The sequence below is a fragment of the Beta vulgaris genome, chromosome 1 (genome assembly GCF_026745355.1).
Source record: "Beta vulgaris subsp. vulgaris cultivar EL10 chromosome 1, EL10.2, whole genome shotgun sequence".
Classification (NCBI taxonomy): domain Eukaryota; kingdom Viridiplantae; phylum Streptophyta; class Magnoliopsida; order Caryophyllales; family Amaranthaceae; genus Beta; species Beta vulgaris.
Genome location: NC_079202.1, coordinates 44,325,202 through 44,341,926, shown reverse-complemented (window position 1 = coordinate 44,341,926; position 16,725 = coordinate 44,325,202). Strand labels below are relative to the sequence as shown.

Genomic DNA, 16,725 nt, shown 5'->3' with positions numbered 1-16,725 from the left:
CTTTTGGAGGAAGCACAAATTTAAAAGGGATGGGTGTTAAATGAGGGAGGAAAGTTAGTTGATTAGTTAAACTAAGCTAACTTAATATTTTCTAACTTTTTTTATTAACAATAGAGTCATGGTAGCAATTAGGGTGTAACTATAGTCATATTAGTTGGACAATTCTTAAAATCTGAGTATCATATAGAATTTCCCTTTTAATTATTTCTTTTCTGGCTTTATTGACTTACTTTTTTCCTTGCTTTCTTTGCATATTTGGAGTTCATTTAAATACTTTAGATTCTTGCTGGATATGCCCCACTGTGGAGTCGTGATTGGTGATTGATGACTGGAAGATAGTAATAAAATCTTGAAAGAGAATTAAAAAGAGACAAAAAATAATGTGAAAAGGAGATAATTGTCACAAAGAGCTTTTGACGAGCAAGAGGCATTCCACTTATTTATTTAAAGTTGATACAAATTACACATATTACCCATAATTATATTTATAGGTATAAGAATAATATAGACGCACTATCAATTATCATACATGAGATTACATGGATATTAACACTCTCACCTTTACGGCTTTACCCATCTAAACCAGTTGCACTTTGACATTAAGTTTCTTTTGCAACAAGACAAAGTGGATTTTTCTTATGCATGGCTAGACCAGAGAGCACATCAGTGTCAATATCTTCCTTTGTTAAACCATCAGGTATTTCCCAATCAAATGAGTATAACAAATTGGCAAGTGCAAGTTCCATGTTAACAATACCAAGATTTAACCCTGGGCACATTCTTCTGCCAGCTCCAAAAGGAAGTAGCTCGAAGTCATTTCCTTTGAGATCTATCGAAGTTTCGAAAAACCTTTCAGGCATGAACTTTTCTGGATCTTTCCATAATTTACTATCTCTTCCAATAGCCCATATATTGATATAAACTAATGTTTTCGGTAGAATATCGTAACCATCAATTGTGGTCCTTTTTACTGCTTCATGTGGAATTAGTAACGGAGCTGCAGGATGCAATCTAAATGTTTCCTTCACAACTGCCTTAAAGTATTTGAACTTTGGAAGATCATTTTTTTCTACAAAATCCTTATTTCGTACAACATTCCTGATCTCCTCTTGTACTTTCGTCATAGTATGAGGGTTCTTCACTAGCTCCATCATTGCCCAAACTACCATCACTGAGCTAGTATCTGTTCCTGCTACAAAGATATTCTAGAAAAAAAGAGACTATATTGTTAAGATTATACTCATAGACCTCCTTCGTTGCATAATAAATAAGTTTCCATTTGATTTCTTCAATATCAAATTTCATAAATTTTGGCCGTATTTTCTGACCATATATATAACAAAGAACATGATCAGATCATGTGCGATGTTAAGGGTTTTATTTGGATGTGTATATTAAAATATCAAATTTCTTTATAAATTTTGCTACTATGTAACTATATTATGACACTCAATCTACAAAACTACTTTAAATTAAAAGTAAATGAAATTTTTTATCAGTTAATCATAGGATTTATGTGTATCCATTCCGGCTTTTAGAATATTATGCAATGATACCATACACTTCCTATGTGTTTTTTTTTTCTTGCATCAGTTTGACTTCCGATTCATTCTTGCCAGCGTGATATTTGATTACACATCTTTAATATATTATTTATTAGCAAAAAAGTATTTGAAAACCTAATATTAAAAAAAAATATTGAGATGAATCTAGGTCATAACATGTTAATTATATTATAAGCCTAATATTACCGACCAAAATTAGCAATCCTCTATTTTTTGAATCGTTGTATCCAAACAAATGGCACGCATGTTAAGAGTCTGTGTATAAGGTGTGATGATCATTAATCAATTGTGAGGAGAAAACCTTTTTCATAATGAAAATGATACATTTAATTCAAAAGCCCCCCAAAAATGGTACAACAAAAAAAAACTATATAAATAATGCAAAAGTCAATATGATATAAATATGATATTTCGGAAAAGTCACTGATTTATGAAGTATATATAACGGCTTGATACAATTCGGCATCATTGGCTAGATATAATAGACGAAGAAGAGATACATTATGAGAATAACGTACCATCAACAATGCTTTGATGTGGTCCAAGGTGAGCTCAAAAGAGCGTTCTTTCTTAAGGTTGAGTAGAACGTCAATGATATCCTCTTGCGAAGATTTAGTCCTGTTTGGGTGAAGATGGTCATTGATAATTTCTTCATAAAATGCATCCAAATCCTTAAACGTTCTTTCAAGCCTTGAGGAGTTTCCACTTAGCCTATCAAGGCAACCACCAAAAGGGAAATAATCAGCAAAGAAGAAGGCTATGAACATGGCTTGTGCATCATTAAGTAGACTATGAAATTTGCTCCTTGACCCTTCAGCTTCCTCGTACCTGGAAAAATTCAGAAATGCAGGTTAAGCATATGATATGACACAACTTTTTACGTTTCTAACATTGATTCCATTCCTTCATCTTCCATGACTGTTTTTTTCCCAAGAATAACTATATATTCTAGCAGCCTATTTAAAACATTTGAGTATACATATTTTATATTAGGCAGATTTTATTAAAAATATGCATAAATGGATTTTGATTGGACTGGGCTGTAGCCTGTAAGCATATGACTTACTCCCTCTATTTTTTTTTTCTTTCTCACTTGGAATCTTGACACTATTCATGCATAGAGAGAATCTTCTCAAATGTTCTCAATTTATAAGATAAAAACATAGTCATGTGGGGTCTTGTTTGATTCGTCTCAATTAGTACTTTATTAATATTCAATCGTTATAATTTTTACTAATATATAATGAAAGATATTTAAGTTTTAAAACGTGCATTGGAAGACGCGCACATAAAAGTAGGAATGATAAAAAAAACAGAGGGAGTAGAAGTTAACAAAATAGAATGTGTATTTATACACCATATAAAAAGTGTCGAATAAACTGTAGTGGCATTAATATTGTTAGTAGTATACCTCCTGCCAAAAGCAATCCTGCACATATTCGAACATGAGTATGCCATAACCAATTCACTTAAGTTAACAATTTTTGAAGCAGAAGACAACAAGGAGATGTTTTTAATCATCCTTAAGACTTCTTCTTGACCAATAGGGGCAAAAGACTCCACTCTTTTGGAGTTAAGGAGATGAACTACACTAATCTTCTTTACTTCTCTAAAATACTCATTATATGGGGAAAAAGCTATGTCTAACCCATTGTAACTTAGCTTTTGGGATCCAGCAAATTGTGGTCTATCAGAAAAGTTGAGGTCCTGTGTTTGGAGAACCTCTTTGGCTAGCTTGGCTGATTGAACCACAACAACTGGTACGCATCCGAATCTCAAGCTTAAGATTGGGCCATAGGTCTTGGCTAGATTCGCTAAGTAGACGTGAGGTTTCGAGGCGTCGAATTGGTGTAAGTTTCCTATTAAGGGGATCCCTTTAGGTCCAGGGGCAAGATGAACAGGCTCATCTTTTCTGTGCTTAGTAAGAAGCAAAAACACTAGGGTAAAAAACAGAATTGCAAGTAAGGCAAACATTAGTGGCATGATGACTTGTGGTCGAAGGTTTTATATGCGCTTGATATTTTTTTTGTATATTGAGCAACGAGCTAAGTAGCTAACCATGCATATTTATAGGCTGGCAAATCTTCAGCCGTTCTTTTCACTACTAGAAGAATTGTCCAACATGTTTAAAGTCAAACTAGTTGTTGACCCCGGCGATGTCCCAGATCATCTATCAATGTGAATTTGAAGTGTTAAATCAAACACTTGAGAGAAGTGAAAAAAAAGTTATATGCATTGGATTGTGCTCATGAAATAATCTTCCAGCTCCTTTTGAACTTCTACAAAGTAAAGTATAATATGAATTATTGATCAGTATAACTCTCAACTACAAGAGAGCACATACATATAAATATATTATTAATTACAAAGACTATGATACAACCTTATTTTTGAAATTCAGGTTAATGTGTAAGAATATAACCGGATGCAATTAAATAGTATAATGGTGTTAATTATAAAGGTTATAAAAAAATTTAAGAGTTTTTTTTTATCATATAATAGTATTGGAAAGTAGCACAGACGGTTATTACCAGTAAATTAATGAGTACTAATATATATACATTTGTACTTAATTATTTTAAAAAGAGAAATATTATGTTGTCTTTAAATAATTTTGTTTCCTACAAAGTTCATGTAGGCAACAAGTTCAAAAGAAATTTAAGCTATCTCCTTGATGATTGTAGGATATAAGTAATTAATTATATGTTTAAATGTTTTTCTTAGATGTATGTTATACTTCCTCCGTTCTATATTAATTGCAACACTTTGACAAAAAATTCTGGTCAAAGTGTGGCAAGTTTCGAGAAGTAATACAATCCCCCCCCCCCCCCCTTCATTAAAACCAAAAAGTGATGGTAGTTGGTTACATATCATTTATTTGAGGAGGGGAGTACATGTGGCAAGATGGCATTTGTTTGCATTAGATTTTATATATATATATATATAGGGTTGGGATCCAGTGAGAATACCCCCTTATGTGAGAACACATACTTATATGAGAACATTTTAAAATTTAGAACACAAATAAATTTTTTTAGAACATGAGAATATAATCATACATATACATGTATACATATTCTGAAATATCAAGCTTTTGCTCATATCGATCTTTTGTAAAATCGAGTGAAATAAGTTTTTAATAAGACACAAAAGCAAAATAGCTTTTATAAAGGAAACTCACATCATTCTAGCTTATGAAACCATACTTAGTTCAAAAAAACAGATCAACAATTGTTTTTGACGAAAAATCGTTCTTAATGCGACATTTTTAAGTGTAGCCAAAACCTTAAGATTATTTTTGATAATCAAAATTTTTTATTACCAATAATAAAAAGTCAAAGTTGAAGGCTACTCCTGAAAATTCCCAATTTTTGCTAACTAGGATATGCATTATGCAAACGCAAAATATATGTTCAAGCCACGAACCAAGAAATAGCTAGTTTTAGAGAAGTTTTATCCAATAACCAATATTGTTCAGACAAATTTGTATACCACATTCTTTAGATAGCTGATTTTTTCTACAAATTCTTATTATATATCTCCTCCTTTTCAAAATATAGTTTCCATTTTTATTTTGGGTGCCCCAAAATATAGTTCTTATTTTCATATTTAATTCTACATTTTTTCGTAATTTGTCTAGAAAAATCGTGTCCCATCATTTATTCGCTCTTCAAATTTGTTTTTTCCTTTGTTTATTCAATCAAAATGTTAAATTAATGCTTTTTCACCAATTATTCTCCATTCTCTCTCCTAAAATCATCTTTTTCCAAACAACATTTATTTAAATAAACAATTTTTTTTACTATCTCTCTTAAATTCTACTTGCATAAATTACCGTAAAAAAGGAAAATAAGAACTATATTTTGAAACGGAAAAAGTATCTATACAAATATATTAAAAGGCGTGCATAAACAAGAAAACGTGCCACGTGGTGCTCTCACTAGGGAGATTTTTACTTCCTGTAATCCATGTATAATTAAAAAATTTAGAAATTGCATAGTATAAGGTTTGATCCCGAGACCTCATATAGTCATGTACATATACTAACGTCTTAACCACTAGACTAAGTTGTATTTAGTATTATTATCATAAAATATTATATTAATAAATGAAATTTTTTCTTACCTAAGGCGTAACCCGGACCTAATAACTAGTTTATTATCTATAAATTGTTCGAAAGAAGATCAGAGTGAATAGTATGAAACCAAAGGATCGGTAAGAAACGTAGCGAAAAAGGTTACGACATTAGTATGTTCAAGTCGTCTGTAGTCTATATACACTGTACATTACGTTTCTACGACACTATAGGGGGACCTCGCGAGCGATGTGTTGCCGCTTCGCTGCCGTTCACAACCCTATCTCACAAGATGGTTTTACTTATTAGAGAAGTTAATTAGACAATGGACACCATGTTCAAGTGATTATTGTGATGAAGTCATTGCAATTATTTATCTAGAACATCGTTCATATTATTATAACATTTGACGACTTTATTTATCATTAATGGGTCGTTTGGTTTACTATTTTTGGGTTTCAAGAAAGGGAATCAATTACCGCTTTTCTTTCTTTTTGTTTAGTTCAACCCCTCGTTGATTCCTTACCATTACTTGATGGTAATGGATTCTCCCAATTTGTGTCTTTCCCTCCCCCTCAAGTAACAAAATCCATTAGTTGAAGTTAATGGTTACCTTTCATTTCCATTCCTTGGCTTGAACCAAACACTCAATAAAGGTAACCATTTTTGTTACCATTTTCCTCCTTTATTTGTATCCATTCCCTTTCTATTTCATATCTTGAACCAAACGACCTCTAAGTGTTTTACTACGTAATAAGTCCTAACCCAGTTACCTGCTTAAGATGTCATATAAGTTAAACGTATAAATTATATATATAAACTACTAGCATTTTAATTTAATTTTTTATTTTCAGAGTTGTAATAGTTAGTCAATGGAGGATTGTAACAGGCTTTTTAAGCCTTAAACTATTTATGCTATGCTTTTTTAAACAAAAAAAAAAGGGGTTCAATTTGAATTGCATTCAGGTAACTGTTAAATCAGGTTGGATTGGGACATATTTAAGCATACAATTATTTAATGTATCATGGAAAATGGATCAACTACAATTATATAAATTTGGATCCAAATAATTGAGTGATCAATGTTGGAACACAGTTAACATCTTAATATATATTTTTCATATTATCTTATATTGCGAAGTACCTAATGCAGTGCCTCAATAAGAAAACTTATTGTGTAAGATAAAGGAGCGTGTATATTGCGCTACTTAAGTCTATCATGTGAATTTTCAAATTTATCTACATTTTATAATTTTACTCATAGATAATGAAATATATACTTCATTATCTATGAGTAAAATTATAAAATTGAAGAAAATTAATAAGAGAATCAAGAAAATGACATTGAGCAACTAAACTTGCAAAACTATGAGAAAATATCATAGTGACCATGTGTTATATCATAATAACACATCTATCACATGTTTAAAGAAATTAGTCAAGAAAAAATAATATTTACTTTTTCCATATCATGGTGACCCTCTGCTATATCATAGTGACCCTCTGATGTATCATAGATAGTAACCAACACAACCCTCTGCTATATCATAGTGACCCTCTGTTGTATCATAGTAACCAACACACTTTATGAAAAAAATAGTGTTGAATCCGCAAATAATCGAACTAAAACATTGAAGAACTAAAACTCCATGAACAACGATATAGAGGAGAGGGAAAGAGAAGATAGAGAGAGATCCAAAGGTAGCGTGATAGGGGTGGTCCAGATTTGTTCTCACATAAAAAAGTGTTCTCACATAGAGGAAGTGTTCTCACAAGAGCCCTCCTATATATATATATTTCCCTTTTCATATATTTTAGGCTGATACTCAGTTAGTTAGGAGTACATACATAGATGCTAAAAACTTTCTCATATTTGAAAATTTTGATATGAGTACTTGTCGTTACTTTTTCACCATTTTCTTAAAAAAAGATAATCTTATTATTGATTATTCTTATCCAATTTTTAAAGGACCTTCTCAAAATAATTGATTTTTTTCTTTATTTACTACAGGTTTATATAAAATTACAAGTTTGGATTATATAAAGAGGGTACTCGGCCCCAAAATTTATGATTATTCTAACATAATCAAAATGTGTAATTATCTTAGGTAAATGGATAAAAATCAAGATTTTTGATCACAAATTGTCCATATTTTTATTGCTAAGTGAATAAAAATTAATAATACGAATCAAAGCATGGTGGTTTCAACATAATCTTCAAATACACATGTTAAAATCATGAGGAATAAAGGTTTATTATTTCTATTATGTCCATAGAAATTAATAGTCAAGCTAGGAGAGGTTTTCTCACAATCTTATCCCAAAAAATATTATTTTAATAATCACCTTCCTGTTAGTTTTACTTTTGTACAAATGGTCACAAATTTAACACTTTTTAACTGAATCATATTTTCCTTCTATAAAATCGTGCAAAATCGCTGCAAAAATACAATTATTTTCTCGCAAAACATGATGTAATTATCAAGAAACACGTGAGGAAATCTAAGGCAATTTCCAGTCAATACACGCTTTTGTCTACAGTTGTTGGCCTTGGCTTGTTGCCGCCTTCGAGTGGTAGTCTGCTCGTCTTGATATCCCGCAATTTTACTTTATTTTCAAATTGCCTTCGCGTGACGAAAGTTTTTCCAAAATGGTGTTCAACATGAAGAAAAATTCAAATTGGTGTTAAGGAACAACATAATTCCACAATATAGTATTCACTTAGGCTTGAATTGGAGTTATTGAATAAAGAAATTCTCAAATCGATGCTTAAGGAAAACTAATTCCACCATATAGTGTTCACTTAGGGTCTATTCTCTTCGGCATAAAATAGCTGAACTGAACTGAGCTGAGCTCAACTGAACTGAATTAAATTGAATTGAATTAAACTGAACTGAATTAAATTGAATTTAATAACTATATAAATAATATTTAAACAATAATAATATGAATATTAAATAATAAATCGTCTTCCTATCGTTCTCTCATATACATTTGTTTGCTATTTTGTGAGAAAAGCCAAAATTCATCTCTTTCTAATTTATAAAGCTTGCCTAGTAGTTTTTTTTGTTAGCATCACCGTAGACGGGGTTTGAAATTTTTGAAAAAGATAGAGAGGGAAATATAAAACATTGAACGCATACTTCAAATTTCTAAAAAAAACGATTAGTTTATATTAGTTGTTGCAACAATTAACCTACCTATTGCAACGGCTAGGGCCAACCCGTTGCAATAGCTACCCTCTTAGTGGTGGAAGTTCTATTTCCGTTGCATTAGACCCTTACTATTGCAACAGTAGTGAAAATGTCGTTGCATTAGCTTTTTTAAGTTGTTGCATTTGATCAAAAATGTAGTAGTGGCAGTTCATTTCCATCAAGGAGCATATCAGCTAAAACTTCCAACAACGATATGAAACTAGAGTCCGTCCAACCAGCTTGCGACTTAATGTTGAGCAGTGTTACCACCGCGGAAAGTTTGTGTACTTTGTACAACCTGGATACAACGGCTTTTCAGCAGCCTGAGACATAGACTCAAAAATACGAGGTCGTCTACACGACTGATCTTCAACCTCGTGTATCATCTCATCTACCCGATCCCTATCGTCATCTCCAAACTCATCATCCAAATTCTCATCCCCTAACTCATCATCCTTCTTTTCTTCACATACATCATTCTTTACTCTAGAGCTTCCTATATACCTCCCCTGCTCACCATGCCAAACCATACGTGGTATTGAGGCCTAAACCCACAACGAAAGACATGCTCCCTAACCACATGTATACTACTAACCTTGCTCACATTTCTACAATCGACAAAAGGACAATAAAAGTCGTCTGCTCCAGAGGATGTTTGATATTCTAATGCAGTTGTACAGAATTCCGAGACCCCTTTCACAAACTCAATCGATTCACGACTACCATACATCCAAGTACGATCCATCTCATTCAAGAAGACCACCTCTAATAATTAAACACAACCATTCATTATAATGCATCAATCATTATTTAAGTACATCACTCACATATTCAAATCACACACGTATATATAGAGCAAGCTAAGATAGTGACATGTTCAATTGTATGCATGCAACCGAAGGTCCTTATCACTCCAACCTAACCCATCCTTGGACGTCTAATCTCGCTAGTGAATATATGCCAACTTTTCAATTCTAAGAAAATCCGGCAGCATTTCCCTACAGTTTTCCAAGTACACAATGTAGATAATTGCTTATCTACATATGTACCCAGAGAACAATGTAAGAAACGATAAGCCAAGAATTTCCTCAGAATTGAAAAAAGACACACATTCACCCCTAAGTGAGATCAAACGTCCAAGAACAGTCCCAAACCGGGGACTATTCAAGACTTACTCTATGAGTAAGTCTTGAACGGGTATCTAGGCATATGATGATGATTCAAACAACTTGTAGATTTCATAGCTAAATACATTGCTTTTCATACAATCTCATATCAAGAAACACAAATAAATCTACCTCCACAACCCTCCCTGCCCCGCCAACCCTCCCCCACCCGCCAACCCTCCCCACCCCCTGCCAGCCCTACCCACCCTGCCCAGCATCCCCAGCCCTCCCCACCCCTTCCAGCCCTCCCCCCCCTGCCAGCATCCCCGCCCTCCCCTACCCCCTACCAGCCCTCCCCACCCATTGCAGCCCTCCCCACACCCTTGTCCAGCCTCCCCAACCCTCCACCCCTGCCAGCCCTCCCCACCCCTGCCAACCCTCCCACACCACCTGCCCAGCACCCCCAACCCACCCTCCTCAGCCCTCCCCCACCCCAACCCACCCCAAACAATCACTCTTTGAGCAAATACAAGCACATTTACAACAAAAAATAGAAGTTTCCATCAAATTAAACAAAAATTAGAGAAATGTAAAAGAGGAGAGATTGAAAGGGGATTTACCGCGAAAGAGAGTGAGAGAAGTGATGCTCCACAATAACTCGTAGTGGAGGAGAAAAGAGAAGAGAAGGTGGTGCAGCTGCATGGTGGTGGCTGATAAGAGGTTTTTAGTGTGTCGTTCAGGCACTAAGAACCGCTTTCCAAACAATATTTATAGTCCTAACAAGCAACTACTAATGGAATAGTAAGGGCAAGTCAAGGGTCGATCCACAGGAAAATTGGGATTGATTAGAGTCTATCTAGTCTAGACTACCTAATTGAAAGGTATTTGGGGGTTTGAAAGCTGTTTGGTAACAATTAAGACTATCTAATAACTAAAACAAGCAAATATCACGAGTTCAAATATCAAATTAAAGACACTAGAGTTAAGGTTACTAATATGAATAAGAACGGATGATGATTGTTAATGCGATTGCGAAGCAACAAAGACGATTATGCAAGGTTTAGTTTCCCTCTAAATTACTTGAGTCCTCTCTCGAATGGTCCTCAAGAGTAATCACTCAATCAATCAACTAAATCCTCTCTCGAATGGTCTTTAGTTAATTGATTAAGCGATTCGATAAGTTTGGAAAACCCCTAATGAAGGATCCCCTTAATTTCCATCCAATATCTTGGTATAGAAATTAAGTTGATTCTTGGGGATGATAAAAGAGTTCAAAATCCGATTTAAGAACGTTTGAAATCAAAATACCAAAGTATAAATGTGATCAATATCTATCCTAAGGTCTCAAAACACCAAGATCAATGCATAAACTTCTCCATACATCACAATCACATCAACATCATATTTAAACCCTAATTCATACTTTCACCCTAACCCTAGATTATGAAACTACTCACTAATCATGGAGTTTAAGCAATTAAACATAAAATCTATGACTAATCTAAGGTTAAACATGATTAAGAAATTATTAAACTAATAGAAATCACAATTATTAAACTAAGAGAATGAAGATTTTAAATAATATAAGAACATAAACAAACACCAAGAGAATGAAATAAAAACTGAAACTTTGAATTGAATTGAACGAAAAGTACCTTGAATGTCAAATGGAATCACAATCTATGATCACTAATCTCAATATCAATGGAAACTAAGGTCTTTTTCTCTCTAATACAAAACCCTAAAATATTATGTGAAAACTAGAATAAAGCGTAAGTCCCCAACTCCTCTCGAAAAGAGGGTTTAATGATCGATTTTTTTTGTCCGGATCGTGAGGTGCGGGCGCACCAAAAGGAGGTGCGGGCGCACCTTGCTCAGGTGCGGGCGTACCTTGCTCAGGTGCGGGCGCACCTGAGTCTTCTGCCTCAAGGTGGAAATCTCTTCGTCAAATGGTGCGGGCGCACCGGATGAAGGTGCGGGCGCACCAGATGAAGGTGCGGGCGCACCACATGTAAGGTGCGGGCGCACCTAAGTCTCCTGCCTCAGCCTGAATTACTTCGTAGAATGTGCGGGCGCACCACGGTTTGGTGCGGGCGCACCAGACATAGGTGCGGCGCACCTTATGCTTTGTGCGGGCGCACCAATGTAGTCTGTTTTGTGCTCCAGAATTGGTCGATGGTGCGGGCGCACCAGTGGCTTGTGCGGGCGCACCATCGTGTGCGGGCATACCAAGCGCACCTCAGGCTACCTTTCAGCCTCTAGCTCGTTCCCTTGTGCCATGTCTCGCATTTCTCGACCCGAAGAGGGCAATACCTGCAATAGAAACACGAACAAACACGGTGAAAGCATATGTGCTAGAAATTCGATCGAAATAGATCGAAAATCTAGCAAAATGTCACTATGACCAAGTATGATCAAGTGAATGAAATAGAAGGGAAAAGTGAGGAGAAAGAAGGAAGAAAAGGAGGAAAAGGGAGCTAAAACAAGCCAAAAGAAGGTCATAAAGTGCGTTGGAAACGCACTTATCAAACTCCCCCAAGCTTAGCGTTTTGCTTGTCCTCAAGTAAACCAAGAATGAGAGTGAAGGAAAGAAAAAGAAAAGGAGAATAAAAAGAAACGGGAAACATGCAACAAACTAACCTATATGCTCTAAATGCAAGGTTACAAACATGACATGCAATCTAAATGAGTTCATATCAAGATTTAGGAGACCAACCAAACACAAGAGGGAAGATGATTAGGAAGCACAAGAGTGACTCTAAGGTCTCAATCCACCGATCAACCGAGTCTTTTTGAAAGAAAGCTTTCCAAGAATGATTTCTCACTCTTCTCCACTTCCAAGACCCAAGTTTGACTCCTCCCTAGGGATGCTCAACCATAATTGCTCGCCTCTACCATGTTTTGATGACCCTCATCATGACTTGCACAAAATCTCACCCGCCACTACTGAATAGATCAAGTCCAATCTAGAAGTCAAAAGGGACTTTGTTAAGGTTGTAACGGGGCTAGGTTAGGGGTGTGGATCATATTCTAGGAATGTGGTGCAAAAAGGGTAAGTGGAGTACAAACTAGGGTAAATACTCCCCAAGCTAGTCCTAACACTATTCTCAATTAAAAGAACTCTCACACATATCCTTGAATTTCACTTGTTTCTTTTTCACTTTGTGAACTTTTTCCTTTTTCTCATCAATTTGATCTTTCTTTCTTTTCATTTTCAATAATAAACCAAATCAAACAATAAGAACTTTCTTTCTTTTATTTCTTTTGTCTTTCTTTTTCACAAAATTTTTCAACTTTTGCTATCATACAAGCACATTAACTCTCTTTCAACCAAGACTTAATATCAAAACCACTTAACTCAACAAAAACTACACATGTACTCCACTTTGGGGAAAGTTTGGCCATGACTCATTATGTGGGTTAAACAAAAATAGGATAGAAAGGCTCAGATGGGTTGAGAAGCGAATATTATGCAGGTATTCAAGCTTTTGGCTCTGTAGCTCCTATTACTAGCAAAAGAAACGCCCTAAATCATTCTCCTAGAGGCTCGTCTTATGTAATCTTGGGGAGCTAAAATGCAAGTCACAAGTTAGGCGATCAATGGTGAGGTGAGTCTTACGAGGTTCTTGGCCCTCCTTCGGGATTCATCGCACAAGGGGCAAGGCAATCCATTCATCCAACTCGCCTAATTTCAAAGAGACTCTACCAAAAGTTATCGGTTTCAAGAGACGCCTAAAGTCACAACAGGGCTTCCAAAATCATCAAGTCTAATATAAGGAAGGTCTTCCAATCAAGTCATGAACTCTTAGCCACAAATCATGCATGCAACCAAGCTATCCTAAATGCAGAAAAAAACAAAAAAAAGGAAGAAAAAGAATAAAAGAGGAAAATGTTTTTGTTTTTTTTTTTTTTTTTTTTTTTTAAAATATGCAAAGCAAAAGAAAATGACCAAAAGAAACTACCAAAGCACAGCTGTACAGGTGAAGAGAAGTCAGCAGGGGTGGGGGATGTCAATACCACAGACAGAAACAATCACCAATAACAACCGAAAACCAATGAGACCCCTAACTTCTAACCATCTATGACCCCGAAACTCCCTAAGATATAGACATACAAGCAAGTCCCCCAAGCTTAAGCAAAACTCCGCGCTCGGAGTTGCAAAAGGAGGAGAGGGAGGGGGGTTAGAAAAGCTCCTAATAGTTCCCACCATCCCCCCATCGGGAGGGGGGTAAGGGGGAAATACCCACCAGAGACCCATCATAGTAGGATGGGTAGTGGGGGTAAGGACGGAATGAAGGCTCCTCAAACGGCCCTTCTCGAGGGTCGAAAGAAGGAGGATAGTGGGGATGGTTAGGGAAGGGAGGCTCATGTCCGGAGTGGACATTGGCGAGGTGAGTGCGCCAAGCCACCCTAGACACATGGTCCAGGTTGCGGGATACCGGCAAGAGTAGCCGTAACCGCACGGTGATTGGCCTCCTGAGAGGCCTGCATCTGGCTATGGCTGCCATGACAGAGCCCATGTCGAAGGATTGAGAGGAGGAAGCTTCGGCCACCTCACTCTCAGGAATGCGGTGGTCGGGCCTCGGACCTCTCGGAACGCGGGGATCGATCTCCATAGGCATGGGCTCAGGGATAGCCCGTGGGATGTCATGGGCAGGGGGAACCCGCCAACGGTTTTCAACGTTAGCTGGGAGGTCCCAAACGAAGTCGGGCCCTATATAACAGTAAGGTCGCCCCCCACAAGCCAGATGCAGTTTTCCTTTTTATAATTGCGCAGAAATTTCATCTGCTGCAGGCTGGCACCATCCAATTTGTTGGACTGGCCAACAGTAGGCATGCTGGCTTCCAAGCGAGCCAAGTCATCGGTCAAGTCAAGGTAGGATGCTAGCCGGGTGACCATGCCACCACAAAGAATCTCCCCAGTCACCGTTGTGCCCCCCCGAATTTCCTGCAGTCGGTTGAGGAGGAGAGCAGCAAAGTTAATGCGGGCTCTATGGTGGGCCCCGTCAGTGGCCAACCAGAGAACCAGCAGCTCGTCCTTCCGCAACTGCCCGACTTCCTGTTTAGGAAAGATGGTGTAAACCAACATCCTATGGAAGTATCGGAGAGCAAGGTGGATGATCTCCGACGCTTTGGACGAGTTCGTTCGAAACGAAGTCGTACCGTTGGTGATCTTTGCCCACCACTCTTGCTCATTGTATCCCTGCCAGATGATGCCCAAAGGGGCATCGCAGGGGGCTCGAGGGTCCATCCCAAACGCCTCACAGAATTCGTCAAAAGACAGTGCTCTAGCTTGATTAAACATGCGAAATTGAATAGTTAGAGCACCTGTCACATTACTTACGTTCAACGTACTCAAGAACTCGAGAGTGAGTTGATCGTAAGTAGGTTCATGAATATCAAGGAAGTCCGATAACCCGACATTATCTGCCATCTCCCTTATCATCGACTCGATGTTAAGGTAGTTGCAGGTAGTGTGGTCATAGAACTTTGTGGGACGAAACGTGCGCTCAGAAAGTTGTTGGAAAATTTGTTTATGAGCGGCGTTGGGAAACTTTAGAGCATAAAGGGGAGGGGGATGCGAGCTAGACGAAGGTCCTTGTGAAGAAGACCCCGTCTTTGCTCGCTTAGACCTGGATGAGCCTTCACCCACTTCTTCCCATGGTGAAAAAGAATTTTTGTTTGGCAAAAAGGGAAGGAGAAGTGATGATCTGCTGCAAAGACACAACCACAAAGCGGACTCTCTACACAAAGAAACACGCAAAAGAAAAAAACGAAAACACACAAAAAGAAAAATCAAACCACACAAAAGGGAAAACACACAAAAAAGAAAAATCAAAAACTAAACCTAAGATCTACCAGCTAGCCATCCACAATTAGTAGCAACAAAGTTGCTAGCAATCAAGAGTTTCACCACTCAAAGAGACTTTCAAGCCAATTTCACCAAACCAACCACAATTATGCACAAAAAGCAACAACACCTCACAATTTTTGCAATGTAGTTCTCAAAAAGTAAGAATATTATGAATTTATCACAAACCACAAAAATTGCATATGTTCACCACATCACCAAACACAAATATGACCAAAGTTCATGAACAATCAAAAGAAATTAGGGAAACAAGCATGCAATCTAAAAGAAAAACACTAGAAGTCCAATTTAGTAGATTATTGATGAAAAAGCAAAGATTAGAAGGGAGTTACCAACATGGAGATGAAAATCCCCAATTTTGAAACCCTAGAAATCAAATCCTTGCAAAACCCCCAATTTTTGTGCTTTGAATGTTGTAGAGAAGATGGTGATGAAGATTTTGGTGAGATTTGCCCTTGAAAGTCGCCGGAAAAGGGTGTAAAGTCGCCGGATCTAGAGAGGAGGAAGAGAGAGAAAGTGAGTGAGTGTGAGAGAGAGTTCGAAATAATGAGGAAAAGAGGGAGGAGGCCCGAAAAAAAAGTGCGTCGTTTTTTTCGCCCAGCCGGTTTGGTGCGGGCGCACCTCTCCCTGGTGCGGGCGCACCAACCGAAAAGTTTTTCAAAAAACATGTTTGGTGCGGGCGCACCAACAGGAGGTGCGGGCGCACCTCTCCCTTCTGTTTTTTTCCAAAAAAATTCGTAGGCTTTGGTGCGGGCGCACCAAAGTCGTCTGTTTTTTTCAAAATCAGTCGACAGAAGTGTTGCGGGCGCACCTGCTTTTGTTTCGAAAAAAAAAAAATTTTTTACAAGGTGCGGGCGCACATGGACTAGGTGCGGGCGCACCAAAGTCTTCTGTTTTTTCTGAAAATCGTGTG

At 37.1% G+C, this 16,725-nt stretch overlaps 1 protein-coding gene across 1 annotated transcript; it reads right to left on the bottom strand.

Moving 5' to 3' along the window:
* Positions 1 to 411: 411 nt before the first annotated feature.
* On the bottom strand, positions 412 to 3,598 carry LOC104893134 (6,7,8-trihydroxycoumarin synthase). The gene is made up of 3 exons (XM_010679219.4): positions 2,977 to 3,598; positions 2,084 to 2,393; positions 412 to 1,205 (listed from the first exon to the last, which is right to left on the bottom strand). The coding sequence occupies exons 1-3, from the start codon at positions 3,546 to 3,548 to the stop codon at positions 600 to 602; spliced, it is 1,488 nt and encodes a 495-aa protein (XP_010677521.1). The 5' UTR covers positions 3,549 to 3,598; the 3' UTR covers positions 412 to 599.
* Between the last annotated feature and the right edge of the window lie 13,127 nt (positions 3,599 to 16,725).